At 40.4% G+C, this 27,087-nt stretch overlaps 1 protein-coding gene across 1 annotated transcript in view; it reads right to left on the reverse strand.

Moving 5' to 3' along the window:
- LOC145411029 (uncharacterized) overlaps positions 1-23,496 on the reverse strand; it is a 132,901-nt gene extending 109,405 nt beyond the window's left edge. The window contains exon 1 of the mRNA XM_080281090.1: positions 23,355-23,496. Within this exon, the coding sequence (XP_080137216.1) occupies positions 23,355-23,397 (43 nt within the window). The 5' untranslated portion in view covers positions 23,398-23,496. The remainder of the gene's footprint in view (positions 1-23,354) is intronic.
- Between the last annotated feature and the right edge of the window lie 3,591 nt (positions 23,497-27,087).

Below are 27,087 nucleotides of genomic sequence, written 5' to 3' on the forward strand. Positions count from 1 at the left end.
ATTCCCACCAACTCTATGGCTATTACATTCAGCGTTGGTGTGGTGGTGCTGAAGGGGGAGGGGAGGGGGTGTGTTATGACGTGTTGGTGGGGCCTAATGGAAGAAAAGCACAATCCATATTAATCCTTTGAGTGCCAGGATTTCTTTCGACCGAGTGAACATATTCGCTCGATGCTGGCAAAAAAAAAAAAAAAAAAATCCTAATAACGAATATCAGAGACAGTTTTAATCGATATAATTTTGGAAGACCTTTTCATCTCTCTCTCTCTCTCTCTCTCTCTCTCTCTCTCTCTCTCTTTCCCAGTCTCTCTCTCTCTTGCCACGAGATCTCTCAGTGAAACAAAATCTGCTGAATGAAATAGCTTCTCAAACAATCCAACCGCGGCGAAAGGGTTAACGAATTCAAATCCTCAAACTTTACAACAAATCGAGCTCTGCAACAAATCCTCATTCTGCAGGAAATACTTAAACAGGTTCTTGTAGCAAAACCTCAAACTGTTCCCTCAAATCCTCAAACTCTGGAAAAATCACCATGCAGTGTAGCAAATCCTCAATCTCTGCGATAAATCCTCTAGCTGCAACAAATACTTAAACTCTCCCCTGCTACAAATCCTCAGAGTGTCCAATGCAACAAATCCTCAAACAGTGCAACATAGTCTCAAACTTTGCAACATATCCTCAAGGTCTGCAGACAATTCTCAGAGTGCAACAAGTACCCAGACTGTTCCGTGCAACCTTCAACTAATTTCTGCAACAAGTACTTAAACTGTTCTCTGCAACCAATACTCTTTCTGTTCCTTGCAGTATTCAAGCACCAAGTGGCCATATACTGCTGTTCTCTTCATTCAGCTGCCACCTCCCCCAAGCTTTATTAATGTTATTGCCGTATCGATGTTATGTTACACAGATGCTGATGGTGATGTTACTGATGCCATATTGATGTTGCCAGTACACAAAAACTGATTCAGTATTGATGTCATTGATGTACTGATGTCAGGAGTGGAAAGATTGGTGGTGTAAAAGAATGGGGCCATTACCACGACCTCCCGGTGTGCCACACTAGTGATTGTCACAATGGACTGTCGCCTGTGTGTGTGTGTGTGTGTGTGTGTGTGTGTGTGAGAGAGAGAGAGAGAGAGAGAGAGAGAGAGAGAGAGAGAGAGAGAGAGAGAGAGAGAGATAAAGAGAGAGGGAGATTTGAAGGAATTTTCTCTTCTCGCCGAGCGAAGAAAGATGTAAAAAAAGTAGCAAGAATGATATACTGTATATGAAGAGATACGAAATTAAAAATAGGAAGCCGTAATTCACCGCAGGACAAAAAAGAAAAGAAAAAAGATATATATTTGAAGAGAGTTTCCTTTCTCCCAAACGAAAAACATTGTGAAAAAAAAAGTAGCAGGGAAGATATATATGAAGAGATAGGAAAGTAAAAACAGGAGGCCATAATTCACCATGTGGCAACTCGCATGTAGATCCCGCCACGACTGATAGATGGCACTGCGGCCTTTCCTCCGCGTATCAGATTGCTTCGGCTCTTCCCGGGGGGTTTGTGCTTGTGGGGTGCGTTTTATTTCTGTGTGGTAGTGTTTGTTTTTCTTTTTCTTACTGGTGGTTGTGTGTGTGTGTGTGTGTGTATGTGAGATGTCAACAGTAATACATATGTCCTCTTTATCAGTTTTATCATCCAATCCACCATCCATTTTTTTTTTTTTTCCAGGGCTAGGCAGCTCAATCCTGACATTTAAGTGGAGAGTGACCAGCCTCACTCTTCCCTGATTAGCATTATGTGAGCGGTTAACTCCAGCATCCATAGACATAAACCCTTACGTTGTTATTTCGGTTGGAGTCTAAATCCACTATACCACCAAGTGTCATTTGATGATATGATTACCACCCAGCGTAGTAAATGGTTTTCTGGTTTTCAGGAAGTCATTTAGTTTGTCTCTCATTGTAGTCACCCAAAGGTAACACTACATTAAGTAAGTGGATGATGGTCGCATCCACGTACATTATTATTATTATTATTATTATTATTATTATTATTATCATTATTGTTATTATTATTACTATTATTATCATTATTATTGTTGTTGTTATTATTATTATTTGTTTTGTTTTTAGTCCGACACCTCCCTGTTTCCGATATGTTAAGGCCAAAAAACACACTGAAATTATGGCCGTAGAGTTATTTACAGGCTTCGAATGTGTTAAAAAAATCTGGTGTGAATTTTCTCTGACTCCCCATCCATAGCACCGACACACATGTGAACGTTTCATGGTGTACACTCCATCAAAAAGCTACCTGTACGTGGTTGATCGACGGTTTCACAATGAGCCTTGTTGTTCGCTTATTTTCTTTACATAACACACACAGACACAGACACAGACACACACACACACACACACACACACACACACACACACACACACACATACACACACACACACACACACACACACACACACACACACACACACACACCAGTTGCATCTACACAAACACAAGCATCTATAGAAAAACTCATGCACACAAACAGCGAAACACACAGCCATACATATGTTAGATGAAACAAACGCACATAGGCCTACACAGTCAAAGCACATACACACGCAAACACGATACACTCTGGTAGACATATTCCAACGCAGATGAATCGCACACGAACTCAAATTCAGACAAACAAACATGACAATACAAACACAAAGAGGCACAGATGTAAAAAACAGACACAGCAGTATCCAGACACAGACACATAAACACAACAGCATATAAACAGAGACAAACGTGATGACAAGCACAAATTCACGTAAACAAACAAACACACACACACACACACACACACACACACACACACACACACACACACACACACACACACACACACACACACACACACACACACACACACACACACACACACACACAATAACGTTACTTTGTGCAATTATATATATCTTTTTTCTTTTTTTTTTAACAATTTACTGATATTTAAAGGTCCATTATGCTTCATGTTTTTCCAATTGAACACAAACACTGATTATGTATGTATTTCGTTCAGTATTTATAAAGGAAGCAACAGCGGCGTGCATATTTTTAGTCTTGTCATAAATGAATATATGTGTTTTAAAATGTTTTGCGATTAATCCTGCTGGAAAACGTGGTGTGTGTGTGTTTGATGGTGTGTGGTGATGGTGTCGTGATGGTGTGGTAGTGTGTTGTGGTGTACTGATGTGTGTTGGCGTGTGGTGAAGGTGTGGTGGTGCCTGTGTAGTGTGGTGATGATGTGATATGTGATGTGATGGTGTGTGTCGTGATGATTTGTTGTGTGGTGATAGTAGTTTGTGGTGGTGTGTGTGGTGGTGATGTATTATTGTGATGATGTGTTGTGTTTTGTGATGGTGGTGGTGTGGTGATGATGTGTTATTGTGATGATGTGTTATGGTGTTTTGTGATGGTGGTGGTGTGGTGATACCGGTGTAGTGGTGTGGTTGGACAATGTGGTGGTGATAACAGTGGTAAAAGGATGAACAGCGATAGTCATAATGGAATGCACAGTAGTAACAAACGTAACAGTGGACTTAGCAGTGATAACAGAAGTAACAGTAATGAAGAAAATAGCAATGGTAAAGGCACTAAGAATGGTAATGGAAGTAACAATGGTAATGGTAGTGGTGGAACAGTATGCCAGCCTGGGTGAAATAACTCCACACGCACCACCACCTCCACCAAATTGAAGTGATGGACTTGTTTTTTTTTTTTTTCTGGTGGAGGGGTGGATGGCTGTGGGAAAGGTGGATTTGGGTGAGCGGATGGATGGGTGAGTGGATGGATTGGTGAGTGGATGATTCGGTGAGTGGATGATTCGGTGAGTGAATGGATGGGTTAGTGAATGGTTGCATTAAAAAAAAAGATAGAAGGATGGATGGAAGGAAGGATGGATAGATGGATGAATGCCTGAAGGGATTTCGGATTTGGAAGGATGGATGGATATATGGATGGATGGATAGACGACTGAATAATTATGACGAGACATGGATTTGACTGAGTGGATAGATGTATGGGAAGATGGATGGGTGAGTGGATGGATAAATGGATGAATGCTTGTGGGGAAGGTGGATTTGTGTGTGTAGATAAATGTATGGCTGGCTGGATGGGTGAATGGATTAATAGATGAGTGGATGGATAGATGCATGAGCGGTCGTGGAGAAGGTGTATGGATGGGGTGGCGGGGAGATGAAGAAAGGGGAAGAGCGAGACAGGGTGGTGAGTAAATGAGTGTATTGGTGAGAGAATGAGTAAATGGTGAGGTGAAATAAAGATGAAAGAAAGTAAATGAAAATAAGAGAAAAAGATGAAGAAAATAATTAGAAAAATGTTGAACAAAGAGAAAAGAAATATAAGAAAAAAAAATGATGGAAGGAAATAAAGATAGAGAAAAATGGTGAAAGAAAAGAAAGACAAGGGAGAAGGATGAAAAAAAAAAATGGAAAAAAGAAAGTCAGTTCTTTCGTAATTCTTCTTATACGAATGCAGACAAATAGACAGATAGATAAGGAGACAGATAGGCAGACAGACAGAATGACAGAAAGGTAGACTAAGTAAGCAAAGAGAGAGAGAGAGAGAGAGAGAGAGAGAGAGAGAGAGAGAGAGAGAGTGAGGAGTGCCGCAGTACATAATGTTTGGGTTTGTCCTGTAATGTCCTGATTTATGTAATGAGGTGCTGTTAGAGTGTGTGTGTTAGGTTACGTAGATGTGTGTGTGTGTGTGTGTGTGTGTGTGTGTGTGTGTGTGTGTGTGTGTGTGTGAGACATTAGATTATTTTTGTCTTCTCTTTATGCGTTAGTAAATTAAATCTAATTATATATGTAGTTTTCATACCTGTCTATTTTTACGTCTGTTTATTTATGTAGTTATCTGTATATCTAATTATGTATGTATATTTATCTATCTGTCTGTCCTCTTGTTTCTATCTATCTATCCATCTATATAATATTTATGTATTTATGGAAGTATATGATTAGTGTGTGCGTGTGTGGCTGTGTGTGTGTACGTCTGGTGTGCGTGTATGTGATATGCGTTTGCGTGTGTACATCCAATTAGGTGCTCATAATACCTGACATTTACGACCTCTGGAAAGTGTCATAAACTACATTACAGAATCATACTCACTCATGTATCTCATTTTACAAACTTATTACCGGAGGGAAATATTACACTGTACCCTATACGATTAATGTATTTCTTACTGCGCCACACACACACACACACACACACACACACACACACACACACACACACACACACACACACACACACACACACACACACACACACACACACACACACACACACACACATACACACTATTTTGCACTATATTACGAAAAAAATAACTACACTAAGTAAGAATCAGTATACAGAGTGTCACAAAACGCATACCACACTTTAGGAGGATATGCATGAGCTAATTTTAGGTAATAATTTCTGTATCACCAAGGGTCCATATATCAGCCTTTTTGGAGCTACTTTTACCGATGATCTTATGGGGGAATTATGAAAGACAGCATTTTCGCCCATAAGGTTACCAGTAATTGTAGTTCAGTGGAGGCTGAGAATTAGACTCGCGTTGATGTAGCGTTTAATACTCAGAATTTGTGAATGTTAATCAGACAATTATAAACGTAAAATCGTAATTGGAACTTATAAGAAATCGCCAGGTGGAGTGAAAGAGAGACGAGCTGCATGGTTCCCGGTTCACCCTGTATTGCCTGTCACACATCGCACATATTACAAAAGCCTTCACGTTACAAAATCACGCGTTACAGACTCACACACTTCAGTATCTCATTTTGTAAACATTTCAGGTGATGAAAAGTGTAGTGTGCTTTGTAGATTCAGTATTTAATTCTTGCCACACGTCACACGACCGACATAAAAAAATTCACCCGTCATAAAATCTCACCCATTACATAATCACGTACATTACAAAATCACTAATATTACAAACACATTACAAGGCGGAATAATAATACTGCACACTATAGACTCAATATATCTTTTTTAATACACCTCACATAAATGGTATTACATAATAAGGGATTATCATTGTTTTGTCAGGTTGGTAGATTAATTATTGTTTCCTGTCTGAATATATTGCTTATTTACCCTCATCAGTTCTGGAGCGTATTTTTTATTCTATTTCCTTACTGATTCTAGATGATTCTCTCTCTCTCTCTCTCTCTCTCTCTCTCTCGAGCTTACGACACATTTGGTGTGGAAGTAGGATGCAATCTTCATTAATCGCTTAAATTCACTTTTTTTTTTTCACATTTAGACCAACACAGGCAAATTTATTCAACTTCAAATTATCTCAGATTAGCGAAGGGGAAAAAGAAGTATGTGGTAATTATAGGGGCATTTGTCTTCTTAGTGTAATAGGAAAAGTATATGGTAGGATACTTATTAACAGAATTAGGGAAATAATAGAGGAATTAGTTGGAGAAGAACTGGGAGGTTTTAGGAAGGGAAGAGGTTGTGTAGATCAGATATTCATTCTTAGATCTTTAATGGAAAAGTTTCTAGAGAAGGGAAAGAAGAAGTTCAATGCGGCCTTTATGGATTTGGAGAAAACATGTGACAGGGTGGATAGACAAGGGTTGTGGAAAGTATTAAGAATATATGGAGTAGACGGGAAGTTGTTGAATGCTGTGAAGAGTATGTATGATGGTGTTAAGGCTGCAGTGCGTGTGGATGGTGAACTGAGTGAATTTTTTTGGGTTGAAACAGGGATGTGTCATGTCTCCATGGTTGTTCAATCTGTGCATGGATGGGTAATAAAAGAGATACAAGGTAGGGCAGTGGATGTTGGAGTGGCCCTAGTGAGAGAGGGCAGTGTTTGGAAACTCCCTGTACTGTTGTTTGCAGATGATACTGTGTTGTGAAGTGAAGACGAAGGGGAGATGCAAGGCTTGGTAGATGAGTTTGGGAGAGTGTGTAAGAAACGGAATCTAAAGGTAAATGTAGGGAAGAGTAAAATTATGGTCTTCGAGAGAAGTGAAGTCAGTGAATGTACAGTGAGGTTGGATGATGAGGAAATGGAAAATGTGAGTGCGTTTAAGTACTTGGGTAGTGTGATGAGTAAGGATGGAAGTTTAGAGGATGAAGTGCTTGAAAGGATTCAACAGGGAAGAAAGGTTGCTGGTTCCATGAAAGGAGTGATAAGAAACAAAGAAGTGAGCATGGAAGTGAAAAGTTGCTACATGACAGCATTGTGATACCAACTCTAACGTATGGAAGTGAAACGTGGCCCTGGTTGGAAGGACAGAAGTCAGGAGCGAGAGCAGTGGAAATGATTTATTTGAGTGGAGCATGTGGAGTCACATGGAGAGACAGATTGACAAATGAGGAAGTGAAGGAGCGTTGTGGTGTGGGTGTGGATGTAATACGAAGCGTTAGGAGAAACACAATGAGGTGATTTCATGTGGAGAGGATGGAGGATGAGAGACTGACGAGGAGAGTGTATGTGAGTGAAGTGGAGGAGGGAGAAACGGAGGGGGACGCCGAGGATGAGATGGAGGGATGGAGTGGAAAGGTATACGAGAGACGGGGGTGTGAGCTGGGAGCAGGGCAGTGAAATGGCGGGGGACAGGACGACATGGAGGCGATTTGTTTATGGCCACCCCTTACGGGATTAAGGCGTCTGGCAATAGGTAGATAGGTAAATTTTTGAAGGCTGTTATGAAGGAAAATGCATACAAAATCGTCGTATTTCCCAGTGTCTTAGTATCATGTGGCGCCTATTAGAGTAAAAATTATCATCGAGGTGCAGCCCCTTCAGTCCGATGCCGTATATATAATTTCATTCTTGTTACCTTCCTTATATCATCTACGTACACTCATGCCTAACCTAATAAACTTCATCTGTGAGGCTGATCCAGGATTCCTTGGGCTTGAATGGGGTGTGAATGGGTGTGTGGCCCATGACATAGGGTATACTGTATATTTGTTCTCCCACTCTCATATTCTTCGCGTTTTATTTCTTGCTGGATCCTTCCTCACCCTACTTGCAGGTGGGAAAGAGAGGCTGGATGATGATGATGATGATGATGATGATGATGACGATTCTTGCTATCCCCAGACGATTATATTCAACTTAGGGAGAGAAATAATTTTGTGAAGAGGTGAATCAAGACTCATTTTAACCCTGTCACAACAAAAGGTCTCTGGAAACCCAAATAATATATATACTCGTAGTCTGAATCCAGTAACAGTAGTAATAAATAAATAAATAAATAAATAAATAGTAATAAGAGTGAAGGGCTAAAGGTTATCTGGATTCCTTTTACGTCACTCCTTAATGGCATCAAGCACCAGGTATTACAAAACATTACATCATTACATGCTAAAAGGCAGCGGGTTACAGTGTACACAATACTGAACATTTCACCGCCACTTATTACTAAACATTACACCATTACGTACTAAAAGGCAGCAAGTTAGAGTGTACACATTACAGAACATTACACCGCCACACATTGCACAACATTACAGTCCATTACATTACAAAGCGCCACGTTACAGTACACACATTACACAACATTACAGCCTCTTACATTACAGTATCAGTGGAGCGCTGAAATTGCCTGCCCAGCCTTCACAATTTTACAGATTAAAAAAAATTTGGGTAAGTATATATTTTTGCTTATAATTTTGCTTTTTCTATTTTTTTTTTTTCGTCCCCTATGTTTATTCGATATTTTTCTATTTGGCGTATAGTTTCACGTTTTTTTATTTTGATTTTTTGGCGTCTCCTTATTTTAGTTTGTGTGTTTGTATGTGTGTGTGTGTGTGTGTGTGTGTGTGTGTGTGTGTGTGTGTGTGTGTGTGTGTGTGTTAAAGTATTTTTTGAAGTATATATCCCTCACCTCTTTTTTTTTATTTCACACATTTTGTAGAGGATAGATTTTCACCTTTTTTGTTTTTGTTTTTAGATCTTATCCTGGAGGGGACTACTTTAGGACTCTGCTCTAGCTAGCGTAAGGCAGTTTTTTATTTAATTATTTTTTTCACCAGATAATGAGTCATAGGAGCCAGCGATTGTTAATAATGGCACCAGTACCTGTCGCCCTCCCTTGGCTTTCACATATTTAGTATTCTGTTCCAACTAACACCACATAGTTTTTTTATTTTTATTCAGCTGGAAGTGAGTCGTAGCAGCCTGACTCTTACATTTTTGTAGATTTTTTTTTGTTTTTTTGCATTTTTGTCTTTGTTAATTTTGTGCAGATTTTTGTTTTCTTGCATTTTTGTCTAAATTTTTTGCAGATTTTTTTTTTTTGTATTTTTGTCTGTTAATTTTTTGCATTTTTTTTTTGGCATTTTTGTCTTTGTTAATTTTTGCAGATTTTTTTTTTTTTTGCATTTTTGTCTTTGTTAATTTTTGCAGATTTTTGTGTTTTTGCATTTTGTCTTCAATGTAAGCAGTGTTTCGGGGTATACTATTTGCCTGCCTATTTGTATATTTTTTTATATACCTGTATATTTTACGGGTGCTCCTGAGGGTGTTAATCTTTACAGATTTTGGTGTTAATTTGTACAGATTTTGGTTTTCCACACTTTTATTGTTAACATGAGCTATATTTCGGGATACATTCTTTACCTTCCTGTTTGTATTTTTTTTTTTTTTGTATACCTGTATATTTTTTGGCTTCCGAGTGTTAATTTTTATAGAGTTTAGTTATCTGCTTTTTCGTCTTTAATATCAGTTATATTTTGGGATGGGCTATTTCATTTGCCTTCCTATTTGGCTCTTTGGTATAACTGTAAATATTGTGGCTGCTTTTGTTCATGAAAGTAATTATGTAATATGATAGAGGACTTTTGCTAATTACACTGTTTTAATAGAGCCCGCCTGATATGAGCCTGCCAGATTATGTGATTATTCGGTCCTGTGATTTATTTTCATATTTATGGATGTGTTTTTGATTGGTTGAGCTTTGTGCTATATAAATAATTGTTTTATTGTTTTAAATTGAGGAATTCTGAGCCTTACGTATAATTTAAAAATTTTAATTAGGGCAGTTTTGTGCTGCACACACACACACACACACACACACACACACACACACACACATATATATATATATATATATATATATATATATATATATATATATATATATCCATCATCCAATCTTCTCACTCTCTCTCTCTCTCTCTCTCTCTGTATATATATATATATATATATATATATATATATATATATATATATATATATATCATCCAATCCTGTGTTGCCCCATGAGGAGCATGGGATCCCAGGCTAGGCAAGTTGGTCCTGACATTTAAGATGAGAGTGACTAGCGTCACTCATCTCTTAGTGGCATTACGTGAGCAATAAACCCCAACCACCCTTGGATATAAACTTTCACCGGCTCAATCCGACTGGAGCAACATTATTACCCACTAAGCCACCAGGCGCCATAATTTGGTTATATGGTTACCACCCAGCGTAGTAAATGATTTCCTGGTGTACAGGAAACCATTTGGCTTGTCACTTAGTGTTGAGTCACCCACAAGCAGAAGGAAGAGGAGAGAATGGAGGAAAGAAAGACAGAAGAGGGAGTGTAAAGTCACCCGTAGGCAGAAAGACGAGGAAGGAATGAAGAAAAGGAAGACAGGAGGATGGAAGGAAAGAAGGCTGGAGGAGAGGAAAGGGCAGACGCCCGAGAGCAGCACTACATCGAATGAGTGGATGGTGAGCGCCCCCACCTACCACTTATATATATACAGAGAGAGAGAGAGAGAGAGAGAGAGAGAGAGTGAGAAAGAGAGTTTTCCTCTTTTCTCCCTTTTAGTTTGGTGATAAAAAATTTCATATATATATATATATATATATATATATATATATATATATATATATATATATATATATATATATATATAGATAGATAGATAGATAGATATAGTATGTGGAAATACCTACATATCTATGTATCTATATCTATTTGTATCTATCTCCATCTCTATCCATCCACCTGTCTATCTGTCTTTTTATCTATCTGTCTGTCTACCTACCTACCTACCTACCTATCTTTGTCTGTCTGCCTGTGTTTCTGTCCGTTTGTCTACTTGTCTTTCTGACTCTTTCTATCCGTAATTTAAAATAATCACAAATAAAGGGCGAAATCTTTAACAAAGGAAGAAAAAATCCAAATGCAGTGAAATACAAGAACAGGCACAAATGGGTCAACACAATAATGAACGCAATAGTACAGGCACATCTGGCTCACGTGCATTAAAGCATGTATATACTCGTACTGTACATACACTCACTTAAACACACACACACACACACACACACACACACACACACACACACACACACACACACAAGCACGCACGCACGCACGCACGCACACACACACACACACACACACACACACACACACACACACACACACACACACACACACACACACACACACACACACACACACACACACACACACACACACACACACACACACACACACACACATCTCACGCCTCAGAGCCAGTAGCTTACGCTTCCACAACCTGCACACAAATCACTCCGCCTCTGCCACTCCACACACTTTCACACCCTTACCTACCACACCTCACACTTTTCACACAGTTATCACACAGCGACTAAGTAAATTTTCACATCTCACACTTCCGCACCTCACACCTGCACACTTCACACACATCACAATTCCACACCTCTCACTGCCCCACTTCCTCTCTCCTTCTGCACGGGCGCATCCCTACCACCTTGTATAGTTCAGAAACCCTTTGCCATTCCATTGTATAAAATAGTCTCAAACTTTTGGCCATGGCTTCAAAATAGTGTTTTATTATTTTTCTGAGTGTGTGTGTGTGTGTGTGTGTGTGTGTGTGTGTGTGTGTGTGTGTGTGTCTGTGTTTTATTATGTTAGGGAGACCTTAGTAAAGCCTGATTTTTCTCCTCCTTAGCTTTGTCTTATTTTTTGCTTTTGGTAGTGATGCTTTATTTTTGGCTAGTTTTATTGATGTTTTATTTTTGCTAGTGTCATTGATGCCTTATTACTTTTTTTTTTAAACTTAGAAAAGCCTTAGTTTTTGTTGTCTTGTCTTATTTTTGATCCTGCTAGTGATGTTTTGCTTTCTTTACCTTTATTGATGTCTTATATTTATTTGTGTTAGTAATGCCATTTTTCTTTTATAAGTGTCAGGGATGTATTATTTTCTCCTGTTATACCCAGTTCGCCAAAATGCTCAGAATAATTTACGTCATGAAATCTGGTAACTTTAAAATTCCGCCAAATTCTAGCCAAGAATAAAATTACTGGAAGTTTTTCTTTTTTAATAGCAGAACTGCACACACACACACACACACACACACACACACACACACACACACACACACACACACACACACACACACACACACACACACACACACACACACACACAGCAGTATGAAATATGAACGATAATTCTGATGAAAAATCTATCTATCTGTCTATTGCCAGACGCCTTAATCCCTGATACGGGGTGGCCACAAACAAATCGCCTCCACGTCACCCTGTCCCTTCGCCATTTCATTGCCCTGCTCCCAGTTCACACCCCCCTCTCTCATATACCTCTCTACTCCATCCCTCCATCTCATCCTTGGCCTTCCTCTCCCTCTCTCCCCCTCCACTTTACTCACATACACTCTTCTCGTCAGTCTCTCACACTCCATCCTCTCCACATGGCCAAACCACAGTGTGTTTCTCCTAACGCATCCTATTACATCCACGTCCACACCACAACGATCCTTCACATCCTCATTTGTCAGTCTGTCTCTCCATGTGACTCCAAAGGCTCCTCTCAAATAACTCCTTTCCACTGCTCTCACTCTTGACTTCTGTCCCTCCAACAACGTCCAAGCTTCACTTCCATACGTTAGAGTTGGTATCACAATACTGTCATGTAATAAATTTTTCACTTCCATGTTCACTTCCCTGTTTCTTATCACTGCCTTCAAGGAACCAGCAATCTTTCTTGCTTGTTGTACTCTTCCAAGCACTTCACCCTCCAAACTTCCATCCTTACTCATCACCTTACCCAAGTACTTAAACGTACTCTCATTTTCCATTTCCTCACCATCCAGCCTCACTGTACATTCACTGACTTGACCTCTCTCGAAGACCTTAACTTTACTCCTCCCTACATTCACCTTTTGATTCCGTTTCTTACACACTCTCCCAAACTCATCATCCACCAAGCCTTGCAGCTCCCGTTCCTCTTCACTTAACAACACAGTATCATCTGCAAACAACAGTACAGAGAGTTTCCAAACACTGCCCTCCCTCATTAGGGCCACTCCAACATTCACTGCCCTACCTTGTACTGGATCTCTTTTATAACTTCTTCCTTATACAGAATGAACAACCAAGGAGACATGACACATCCCTGTTTCAGCCCAACCTTCAAATAGTAAAATTCATTCAATTCACTATCCACGTGCACTGCAGCCTTAGCACCCTCATACATACTCTTGACAGCATTCTGCAACTTCCCATCTACTCCATATATTCTTAATATTTTCCACAATCTTTGTCTGTCCACCCTGTCATATGCATTCTCCAAATCCATGAAGGCCACATACAACTTCTTTCCCTTCTCTAGAAACTTTTCCACTAAAGATCTAAGAATGAATATCTGATCTACACAACCTCTTCCCTTCCTAAAGCCTCCCTGTTCTTCTCCAACTAATTCCTCCGTTATTTCCCTAACTCTGTCGATAAGTATCCTACCGTACGCTTTTCCTATTACGCTAAGAAGACAAATACCCCTGTGATTACCACACACTTCTTTTTCCGCTTTACAAGGGAATAATTATAGCTGACTTCCAATCCTCCGGGACTCTACCTTCTTCCCAGGCCAGTCTGCACGTCTTCCACATCCATTCTACTACTATCTCTCCCCTATGCTTCAGCATTTCACCACACACTCCATCAATTCCTGGGGCTTTCCCCATTTTGACTTTCTTCATTGCTTCCACAACTTCCATCCTACTAATTTCTTCCTGTCTTCTCACTTCCCTCCTTCTCCCAGCCACTTCCCAGCCACTTATATTCGCTTTGCTTTCACTGTCTATGTTGAATAATGCATTAAAATGTTCTCTCCAACTGCTCACTTTTTCTCCCTTCTCAACTAGCAATCCACCATTTTTATCTTTCACTCCCCTACTAACATCATTGCCACCCTGTCTGACTCTTTTTACCTCTTTCCAGAACATTTTCATACATTCTCTCCACTTTACACTCAAATTCCTTCCAAATTCCTCATCCACTCTCTTTTTCACTCACTCTTACTAATCTTTTCACCTTTCTCTTCCTTTCCACATAGAACTCTCTCTTCCGTCTCTCAACTTCTTCCACGCCCCTGTTTCTCAGCCATTCATTATATGCTTTTTTCTTTTGTGCCACAGCCTGTCTCACCTCTTCATTCCACCATGCTGTTCCTTGCACACCCTTTCGTCTTCTCTTCACCCCACACAGCACCCCACATGCTGCACATATTTCTTCTGTGAATATCTTGGGCACTCCTTCCACGTCCCCCATCTGTTCCTATTCATATTTACCCAATCGTTCCTCCACTTCTCTCTTATATTCTGCCTTTTTCTCATCCTCTTGTAACCTTTCCACTCTCCTTGCATATACTCCTTCCTCCCGTCCTTCCTTTCTTCTGTTTCTCCATTTTACTTGGACAGTGATTCTGACCACCACCAAGTGGTGGTCAGAAAGTCCACTCCTCCAACCTCTATACGCTCTTGCATTCATCACACATCTTTGCATCCTTTCATCCACACATATATAATCAATCATTGCCTTCCTTTCATTCAGTTCACCATGCACCCTTCTCATCACTCGCCATGCATACCTGTGGATCATTTTGTGCCTGAAGAGGGTATTGGCTATCACCAACCCCTTCCCAGCACAAATACCCTAAATAATTTACGTCATGAAATCTGGCAACTTTAAAATTCCGCCAAATTCTAGCAAAGAATAAAATTACTGGAAGTGTATTATATCTTGCGCGCTAGCACACACACACACACACACACACACACACACACACACACACACACACACACACACACACACACACACACACACACACACACACACACACACACACACACACACACACACACACACACGCACGCACGCACGCACGCACGCACACACACACACACACACACACACACACACACACACACACACACACACACACACACAGCAGTATGAAATATGAACGATAATTCTGATGAAAAATACCAGGGGGAAACTTAAGTATTCCGGTAAAGTATGTAGCTCCAAAGCTGTGTGTGTGTGTGTTTGATAAAAAATTAGAATGGGGGCGCGAGTGTGAGTGTGCAAGTGTGTCGCCGGAGGATCTCTTTGTGTGTGTGTGTGTGTGTGTGTGTGTGTGTGTGTGTGTGTGTGTGTGTGTGTGTGTGTGTGTGTGTGTGTGTGTGTGTGTGTGTGTGTGTGTGTGTGTGTACGTGGGGTCGAGTTTGGTCGCCGATCCAATAAATTGTCACCATGAATAAAACTCCGGGGTGAGGGGAGTGGGGGAAGGGGTGATGGGGGGAGAGGAGGGGTTAGGGGTTAGGGGAGTATTGGAGGAGGAGGAGGGTGTGAGAGAGGCCGAGGTGAAGGGGAAGGGGATGGAGTAAGAGGAGGTGGAAGAGAAAGAGCAGTACAAGAGAAGGGAGGAATCAGAGAAAATGAAGGAGGAAGAAAAGAAATGCGGGAGTGCGACAAATAAGAAAAGGTAGAAGGAAGGGGAGATGATGGAAGGGGAAGGGGAATGAGAGAGGAGGAGGAGGAGGAGAAGAAGAGGAGTGTGGGTATGAAGCAGAGGAATGGAGGGAGAAAAGCAGATGAATGGAGGGGAGGAGAATATAGGTCTGGAGAGTAAGAGTGGTTGTAGAGGAAGGGGAAGGAGAGAACAGGGGCTAGATGGAGATCGAGGAAGAGATGTAGGAGGGGCGAGGGAGTAGGAGGAAAGGGTGAGGAGGAAGGAGGGAGGGGAAGGGAATAAGAAAGAAAAGATTCAAGAAGAGAAATAGATGGAAGGTTTGAGAAAGGTCAGAGTTAGGGTGGAAGGGGTAGGGATTTGTGGAGGGAGGGGAGAGGAAGGCGTAGTGTGGAGGGAGGGGAGAGGAAGGCGTAGTGTGGAGGGGATGGCCAGGCAGAAGAAGGAGGGAGGATAAATGGAGGGTGGTTGAGGATTTGAGGCTGGTTTAAGGGAAGGTAGAGGAAGCAGGAAAAGGAAGGGAGTGGATGGGTTTAGGGTGAAAGGGAGCGGAAGGGAAGGAGAAGGGATGGGAGATAAGGAAGGAAAAAAAAGGGGAAGGGTTAGGAAGGAAGGGAAATGAAGGGAGGGGAAGGGTGTGAGGGGTGGGAAAGGAAGGGAGGGGAGAGAATTTCAGTGGAAACGAAAGGAAGGGAGGGAGAGGGGATTCAGAGAAAGAGAAAAGAAGGGTGAGAAAAGAGAAAGAAAGGGAAGGAAGGGGGTTAGGGGGGAAAGGAAAGGGAAGGGAAATTATATTAATAGGGAAAGGGATGGAAGATGATGAAAGGATGAAGGAAAAAAGGGGGGTGGGGGATAAGGAGAATTAGGTAAATGAGAGGAAGGAGAGGTGATGGAAGTAAGAAGGGGAAGAGGTGATGGAGGGAAGGAGGGAGAAAGGATGAAATTGTGGAGGTGAAGAAGGTGGGAGTGGGGAGGGTAGAAGGGAGGGGGAGTTGGTCGATACCCCCTTAAACCTCGATCCACAGGGAGGCGATGAGGGGGAAGGGGAGGGGGTGAGGGTGGAGGGAGGAGGGGTAGGGAGGAGGTGAAGGAAAGGGAGGGAGAGGATGAAGGAAGGAAGGAAGGGGCCAGTACTTGATTTCTACCACAATAACCATAAACAAATCGTTAAAATTTCTTCTAACTTATGTATGTTAAAGTCTGGGTTTATTTGACTGAAGAAGTTGTATGTGAGCCTTACTAAAGAATTACACACACACACACACACACACACACACACACACACACACACACACACACACACACTTTACTTAGACTGTAGGTATAATTCTGTTTGTTGCTGCTAGCCGCATTTAACAGAATATGGCATTTACTATTCTTACTTTAACTTGGCCTGAAATTACCATTTCTTCGTCTTGGCTACTGACCTGCAACAAAGATTAACACTCCAGTATAATGCTAGTCACGGGGAAGTTCAATGAAAAGAATGGGAAGCCGTAGCATTGCCTTTTTCTGCCACTGAACTACGAGAAATAAGCTGCAAAAGGACGAAATTCTGGACAAAGAGTAAATACTGAACAGAAGTATGAATGTACAAAAACACAGAAGAGTACCAGGGATATAACTTAATCAAATATCAGTCCTCATAAAAGAAACTAAATACAGAGAAGTAATTTAACCAAGACTTAATATTATTTCAGAAGGCTTTATAACCTCTCCACTCCCTCGCCTCTGTGGACTTGGAAATGGTCGTCAGCGGTGTTATGTAAAGTGTCGTGCATCACATTACCGGTAGTATTACTTGGTGTGTACGATTTTCCCTTCGCAGTGCATATTCAGATGACCAGAATGTGTGTGTGTGTGTGTGTGTGTGTGTGTGTGTGTGTGTGTGTGTGTGTGTGTGTGTGTGTGGTGATGGAGAGCAATGACTTCTCAGTGCATATTCAGGTGGTCAGAATATGTGTGTGTGTGTGTGTGTGTGTGTGTGTGTGTGTGTGTGGTGATGGAGAGCAATGACTTCTCAGTGCATATTCAAGTGGTCAGAATGTGTGTGTGTGTGTGTGTGTGTGTGTGTGTGTGGTGATGGAGAGCAACGACTTCTCAGTGCATATTCAGGTGGTCAGAATATGTGTGTGTGTGTGTGTGTGTGTGTTGTGATGGGGAGCAATGACATCACTTCGTTTTTGACGGCAGTTGGTATCGGAGAGAGAGAGAGAGAGAGAGAGAGTTTATAGTTTTCTTTCTGCATATTCACTGGATCCCTCTCCCCAAAAAAATAGAATTAAGCAAAAGCTATATCAGAGCCGTGCCGTTCAAAAACCCGTTCATTACCATAAAAGTATCATCTGGAGAAAGCATGAATAAAATACAGATATAATTAATTACAGCGAAGGAGTTAATTGCCTGTACACCTAATTAAATAGTCTCATCAACGTAATAATTAGGGTGTAGCCTCATGTAATCATTCCAATCACTCGGAAATAGAGGAGTAAATTCCACCATTGTTCAGGCTAATTACCTTAACCTTGTCCTGCCACGGCGAACACTATTATTCTTTTTATACTCTTTTAATATTTTCATGATCCTGGTAACACAAGCATTCCATCATAGCTAATGCCAGACGATTTTATTCAGCTGAGAGTGAGTCATAGGAGCCTAAGAGTTAATACTGGTACTCTTAACCCTCTCATGATTAGGATAACTTTAGCATTCCTATTACAGATTGACCCAGACGATTTTATTCAGCTGAGGATGAGTCGCAAAAGCCAAGGCGAGTTAATAGAAATGAGGACAGAAATTAATGTCACATCTAGTGCTGGGTTTATTGTCTTGTGTTGTCCGTTTACACATTCTCACTCTAATTTAATTTCTCATGGTATTCAATTTGTCTCTGTGATTGATTTCATGAGGCTATGCTCTTCATTTATTAGCCTTATTAATGGACCAGTTCCGAGCACACAACCATAGTTCATTCTCCTCAACTTGACCCAGATTTTCATCCTTTTGCAGCTTATTTCATGTAGTTCAGTGGCATAAAAAGAAAAAAAAAATGTGTGTCTGTAGGTCCATTCCATAACACATCTTCATGGCTAGCGTCATATCCTAGTGTTAACCTATCGCTGTAACTTAATATTCACGATGGAGGTGGCAATTTAGGCCAAGTTAAAGTGAAAACAGAATAGCCAATTTCATTCCTTTACTTTCAGAAGCAGTCCTCCCTGACATTAATATACAATGCCACAACACACCACTTAATTCATATTAAGAAAGATGTCCTGTAATGAAAGGGGTAGTGGAGATTGCACTATGAAATCGGTGGGGACGTGTCTCAGTGGACCTAAGTTTGAATCCCGGCTGGGGCAGGGAACAATATGGCAATTTGAATTTCTTTACAGCAGATTTTACTGATCCACCAAAAGACTCTCCAGCATGTAAAAATACTCCCGCAAATACCAATACACCAGTCCCGTATGAGACAACCCTAGCATTATTCACACTGGACGGGGGATGTAAGCACGGAAATGGTGACATGTGGAGATGTATAGTAAGTAGGAGGACGGCTGGGCATCAGGAAACGGGCAGTCAAGCGTATGCCCAGAGTCGAACGTTTAAGAAAGACAGCTCTACACACCTTAGGCCAGACTTTTCAAACTGTAAAGATCAATTATATAGCCTTCATATGCCCGTCACTACATGAGGTCTTCCCAGTACCGAGCAAAACTGACTGGGGGTAACAAACATAAAATAACAGCGATGTCAACGACACGAATATCTGAAACACTCATCTACACAGATTCCCACACTCTCAAATTCCGAAGCAGGGCAAGGCTCAAATTCCATAATCATCGACCTGCAATCCATCCATCCATTCATCCATCGTCCAGTCCCTTTTTCTCCCCTTTCAGGAGCGTAGGAACCCGGGACTAGGTTACTTAGCTGCGACATTTAAGGGACGGGCGAACTTATTATCCTCGGCTGAAATTCCTCTTTATAAAAACCTTGTACCACATACAGAGGTCCAGGAGAGGGACGCCTTCATGTAGTGACACCAAAATAACAGGGTGGCCCCGTTACGCGGTTCTACACACGTCCCTCAACTCCTTTCCGCCCAAGAGGAGAATGGTGGACTGTAGGGGAAGAGCGACTTGAGCCTGCAGTCCACCGAGTTCACGTTCAGTTTAATATCAACATCACCCCCACATATGAAGGATACTAGATGAAGTGACTGATTCAAGGGGAAGTAATTATACGTGACTGGCAAATGACACGCATCCCGTACATCTCTCTCTCTCTCTCTCTCTCTCTCTCTCTCTCTCTCTCTCAGTATGAATTCACAGTCAAACATACACACGTTCTTTAACTTACAAGTGAGGACACACACACACACACACACACACACACACACACACACACACACACACAAGTTTTAGCAGCTGGCAGAGACGCATTCCAGAATTTGGAGTAGGAGTACACACACGCAAGAATAATGATGCACGCAATTATTCAAACTCATGCACACACACTCACAAAGACTAGAATATATTGTCCTCTCTCTCTCTCTCTCTCTCTCTCTCTCTCTCACACACACACACACACACACACACACACACACACACACACACACACACACACACACACACACACACACACACACACGGCACATTTACACACACCTGCACTCAGCGACCACACAGAAAGCAAATCCCTTTCCAAACCTGGTCCACTGATCACAGCAGGACAGACCCCGGCGGCACGGCACGGCATAACACAGCTTAACACAGCATAACACAGCACGGTATAGGAAAACACAGCATAACACAGCACGGCATAACACTACACGGCATAACAAAACAAAGCATAACACAACACGACATAGCAAAACACAGCATGGCACAGCAAAACACAACACGGCATAGCAAAACACAGCATAACACAACACGGCATAACACAGCATAACACAGAACGGCATAACAAAGCACAGCATAACAGAACACGGCATAGGAAAACACAGCAAACACAACACAGCATAACACAACACGGCATAACACAGCATAACACAGAACGGCATAACACAACACGGCATAACAAAACAAAGCATAACACAACACGACATAGCAAAACACAGCATGGCACAGCAAAACACAACACAGCATAGCAAAACACAGCATAACACAGCACGGCATAACACAGCATAACACAGAACGGCATAACACAGCATAACACAGAACGGCATAGGAAAACACAGCAAACACAACACAGCATAACACAACACGGCATGGGAAAGCATTGCACAGCCTAACACAGTAACATCACATCATAACACAGCACGGCCACAACGCAGTATAGCACAGCATAATACGGCACAGCATAATAGCACTCTTGTTACAGCATAACTCATCATAACCGCACAGCATAACACAGCGCCAGCACAACGCGGCATGGCAGTACAGAGTAACACCGCCACAGCGCAACATAACAGCACGGCATAGCATACCATAGCACAGTATAGCACAATATATGACAGAATACTGGCAGTGAGCAGTATGATGCAGCACAAGAACAGAACAGCATAGGACACAGCACATCAGTACACAGCATAACACAGCACTGGTATGAGACGCCATAATAGTTACGAAAAAGGACAACATAACAAGGCACCACCACAGCATAAGACATTAGCACAAACAACACAGCGCAGCATAACACAGCATAGCACAACACTCACAAAATGTGGCAACAACTTGGCAATGTACTGCATAACACAGTATAACACAGTCCCAACAAAACACAGCACCTTCACAACGTAACATAGCACACAAGGCAAAATAGCACTTCGAAAATGCGACACCGGATAACACAGCACTTACGCAGTACTGCAAAGGATAACACAGCAGCTACAGAATACAACATAGGATAACACAGCAGCTACAAATATAGCAGAGGGTAACACGCCACATGACCATCTTAACACAGGATAACACGCATAACTCAGCCGGTACTCATGATAGCACAGAGTAACACAGCACCTCACCACCATAACACAGGATAACACAGCATAACATAGGCATCGGGGCCGCAATGAGTCTACCACAGCATCATTCACCCACGAGTGAGCACCTTAACCCTTTGAGGATAGCCACGGTGCTTGATTAAAACCCATCGCAATTAACAGCATCATTCACACCACACTACGCGGTATATTGGAACGCACAGCACAACACAGCACAGCACACAGCACAACATATACCGGCACAAATGGCACACTGCACGGTATACTGGAACGCACAGCACAGCACAGCGCATCATATACCAGTACGTCACAGCAAAATGATACGAAACACACAGCACAGCATAAAACAACACAACACAATAGACAACCCAGCACAATACAGCATCACAGTACAACCCAACACACAGCACGGGGCAGCAGGGCATTTTAATTACTCAGTACAGAACTTGCTCCACAGAACAGTATATTAACTTCAGTACACTGTGCAAAAATACAACCTTCCAGCCCTACCTCATAATATTAACTTATTTCTCACACCTGCAAATACTCTTTCATCTTAACGAGTTCAGTACATCAACCTTTTTTTAAATTATTTTTTTGATGTCCTTAGCCGATATGCCTCCTGTTAGATTTTTCGAACTCACAGCCTTAGATTTCTTATAACATCTATTTCTTACTGTTAATATTTATTCTTTTCTCACTCCCAAATATTCAGTCTCAGTCATTTCAGTACGAATCTCTCTCTCTCTCTCTCCGATTATAACTGAGGAGAGACATTTTCGACATGGAGGGGTCAGATATAGCCTTCATTAACCCTTCCGTTTTTAGACTACTCTCATAATCTGAACATAAATCATTTGGTGGCTGGAAGAGTGAACAAAAAAGACGTACGTAGACTGAAGAGGTAACGCATCTCCTTTCAAACATCAGTCTCTCTCTTACACTCTTACAGCATTCTAGCCATCCTCTTAGTCTCTGGTTACTAATAATTAACCTGTGGAAATATATTGATCCATATTATACCCTGTCCTCGATTTTTATGTCATACTCCAACTTACCTCACTTTTTTTTCATGTCATTCTATCGTACTCACCTCCATATTACTCATGCTTTACTCGCAGCAATTTAATCGTCTCTTTTCTCCATGAACTTCTGAATCAGGTTATGGATTCTGCTGATTTATATTTGAAGTTTCCAGGTGGTTTATTAATATTAGGGCAGCCACATACACTAACAGCTTCTTATGAATTAACGTCATAATGCTGCACTCCACCGATTATCCACAGCTCAACAAATGACTCATCGTTACTTTTACAAATTTCTCTTTACATTGCATTTTAGATTTTAATTTAAATCTTTACGACCACAGAACCAACTCATTACTTCACACTTCAACTTTACATTGGCTTTTTACTTTAATGTTTTGGACGCTAATCAGCAACTGAGTCATCATTAAATACTCTTCATTTTTCACAGTACCTCTTTACTACAGTACTTATAGCTAAGAAAATGAACTGTTGTTGTACTTACTGATAAAGAAGGAGGACCAGGTGAGGTAGAGAGTCAGCTTCATGGTGGCTTAGTTGGTTTTCTTGAGAACGGTGGAAGTTGAGTCCAGTTAATATTTTTTTTCTTCACTTTATTCTTTTTTCTCACTTTGTTCTCCTTTTCTTCGTTTGTCTTTTTTCCTGTTTATTTTTTATGGCAATGGGATGCAGTTAATTTTTTTTTACACTTTATTCTCACCCTATTCTCTTTATTTTTGTTTATTAATATTTTTTGGTAGTTGGGTGGAGTTAACTATTTATCTCAACTTTTATTCTGTCATCTTTCCTCCTTTCTTGTTTACCTTTTGGCCACTGGGTGTAGTAAATGGTACCCTTTTCTCCGCTTTATTCTTTTTCTCACTATTTTTTGTTTTTATCTTTTGCTGTTTATTATTTTTTCAGCGTTATCCCCTTTCTCACTTTAACTGTTTGTTTTTTTCGGCAACTGGGTGTAGCCAACGATATATATATTTTTTCGGTATTCTTCTTCTCGGTTTTTTCAGTTTTCTCTTTTTCCTGGTTATGTTTTTTTCATATAGGAAGGAGGGTACAGCTAGCTTATATTTTTATCCCATTCTCTAGTGTTTTTCTCCCATTCTCTAGTGTGTTTCTCATTTTCATTTTTACCAGTTGCTTTCTTTTGTTTTATTCTCTTTGTCACCTTATACTTTCTTTCACATACTTTTCACTTCTCCATATTTCTTCTTGCTTATACTTCTGTCTTTATTGTCTTTTCTTTCCTCTGTTTTGCTTACTGGTTCCCTTCAGTACTGAGATGTAACTAGCTATTGTCGTTCCCACCTGCGTCTTCTTCTCACTTTATTTTTTCCCCACTCTTTTACTTCCTTTTTGTTTGATTTTCTCCTTTCCAGTTTATTATTATCTCTGAGGGAGGTGGAAGCAATTAATTTATATATTTTCCGTCTGACTCTTTCTCTCACCTATTTCTCCCTCGTTATTATTTTCCCTTGCATGTTATTTTTCTTATTCTTTAGATGAGTCTTTTTCCTCTCTGTTATGTTCTCTCCTACTGCATCATCCTATTTAATTATTCAGCTTGCCTCTTGTCCTAAATTTTTTACTGGGATAATTATGTGCCAAAATGATGAAAACTGGGATTTTTTTTTCGGTATTTTTTCTTTCACCTGATGTTGTTCTTTTTTCTGAGTAATTTCGACGTAAATGAGCGTTATATTATTCTCACTTTTCCTACTGATGTTTTGCTCTTTATGCTCTCCTTTTTTTATCTGTAAACTTTTCTTTCTCTTACTTTCCTGTTGATCTTTCAGAGTTTTGTCGTTTGATTTTATATAATCTTAGTGTTATTTTACATAACTTAGTTGATTTCTTTACTATTTTTCAGTTTTCTTTTTCTGTCAATGTTTTCTTCTTGGTGTTATTCGTAGTGTTATTCTTATTATTTCTGTGTCTTATTGCTTGTGTATATTATTAATGTTTTATTACTGTATTTTTTACCTTTTTTTCTATTTCTTATCAGTGTTTGTTATTTCTAATTCAGTTTCCTTGTTCATGTATACTCTTAGCTTCTTCATTTATCGTTTCATGTTATCCTTACTGAGGCTTTTCTCTCAGTTTATTCGTTTTAATCATTCTGTGTTTTTCTCTATAAATCTCTTTTCCTTCCCTTTTCTGTACTCATTGTTTTCTGTTTTTATTCCGTCCTCATTATTTTCCCGTAAACTTTTTTTCCTTTCCTCAGTTATATTGTCTCAATACTCTTTCATACTGTAGTGCATTTTCCTGTTCCTTAATATTTAATCTGTTCTTATCTATGACTTATTTCCTTCTGCAGCTGACAGTAGTTTTTTCTTGTCTTTCTTAATGTGATGAATCTTTTTCTTTTTCTTTTTTTCTTTGTGAGATTGCTTTATTTCTTAATCATATTCTTACTTAATACGTTTTGCTTATTCAGTTCCTTCTCCATGGTTGGCTAATTTTATGTGCAGTTCAACATACATCTTCCTATTTAGATGCGGTGTTGTTATAAGCTTATCAGTGCATCGATTTTTTTTCCCGCTAGGGATGTATTTTTTCAGGTTAATATTTGTTCACTTATCTCACTTTTTCCCCCTTTTATTCAGCCTAAAAGCCAGTTAAGCGCTCACTTTACACACATTTTACTTCTTTTCCACTTTTGTGTCTGTATCTTAGTTCAAGGACATATACAGTGTTCATTCTTAAGCTTTACGTTCCCTGCAAAATAAAATCCCTAACTTAGACACTTCACTCCTTCCTTTAGACCTCTTTCAGTTTCAAGACGACGGAGTGTTCCTTGGAAGTTTTAAGTCTCTTTTGTATGGCAGTTTTAACCACACTTCACTTCAGCTGTCTCTTTCTACCTTGCTCAGTGTTAAGAAGATAGAACGTTCCTAGGGAGTGTTATATCTTTGTTGCAGTTCAAGGCACGTTTCACTTATTACACTCTCCTTGTTTCAGTAAGACAGAGTGTACCTTGGGAGTGCTAAGTTTCTGCAAGAGTTTCACCCCAAGTTTATTTAATTCATTTCCTGCTTTCAACTCTCTGAAGATAATAAAAAATGAATAATCTTCTCAAGAGTTTGTTTATCTATTTATTTATTTAGAAAAATCACGTCCTTATCTGTCTATCTATTAGTGGAGGAACGATTGGGTATACATGGATTGCAGCAGATGGGGTACGTGGAAGGTGTGTGTAAGATATTCATAGAAGAAATCTGTGCATGTGAGGTGGTGTATGGGGTGAAGAGAAGACGGAAGAGGATGCAAGGAACACCATGGTGGAATGGAGAGGTGAGAGAGGCTGTGGCACAAAAGAAGAAAGCATATAGGGAGTGGATGAGAAACAGGGGCGTGGAAGAAGTTGAGAGACGGAAGAGAGAGTTATATGTAGAAAGGAAGAGAGAGGTAAAAAGATTAGTAAGAGAGAGTAAGAAGAGAGTGGATGAGGAATCTGGAAGGAATTTGAGTGTAAAGTGGAGGGAATGTAAGAAAATGTTCTGGAAAGAGGTAAAGAGAGTTAGACAGGGTATTAAAGAAGTTAGTCGGGGAGTGAAAGATAAAAATGGTAGATTACTATTGGAGAAGGGAGAAAAAGTGAGCAGTTGGAGAGAACACTTTAAGGAATTGTTGAACGTAGAGAATGAAAATAATGTGAGTATAAGTGGTTGAGGAATGGCTGGAAGACGGAGGGATGTGAGCAAAGAGAAAAATATCAGTAGGATGGAAGTTGTGGAAGCAATGAAGAAAGTTAAATTGGGGAAAGCCCCAGGAATTGATGGAGTGTGTGGTGAAATGCTGAAGCATGGGGGAGAGATAGTAGTAGAATGGATGTGGAAGATATGCGGATTGGCCTGAGAGGACGGTAGAGTCCTGGAGGATTGGAAGTCAGGTATAATTATTCCCTTGTACAAAGGGAAAGGGAAAAAAGAAGTGTGTGGTAATCATATGGGTATTTGTCTTCTTAGTGTAATAGGAAAAGTATATGGTAGGATACTTATTGACAGAGTTAGGGAAAGAACAGAGGAATTAGTTGAAGAAGAACAAGAAGGTTTTAGGAAGGGAAGAGGTTGTGTAGATCAGATTTTCATTCTTAGATCCTTGGTGGAATAGTTTCTAGAGAGGGGAAAGAAGTTGTATGCGGCCTTCATGGATTTGGAGAATGCATATGACAGGGTGGATAGACAAGGACTGTGGAAAGTATTAAGAATATATGGAGT

This window comes from Coenobita brevimanus, chromosome 87 (genome assembly GCF_032717465.1).
Source record: "Coenobita brevimanus isolate Jiangsu-jjx chromosome 87, ASM3271746v2, whole genome shotgun sequence".
Classification (NCBI taxonomy): Eukaryota; Metazoa; Arthropoda; class Malacostraca; order Decapoda; family Coenobitidae; genus Coenobita; species Coenobita brevimanus.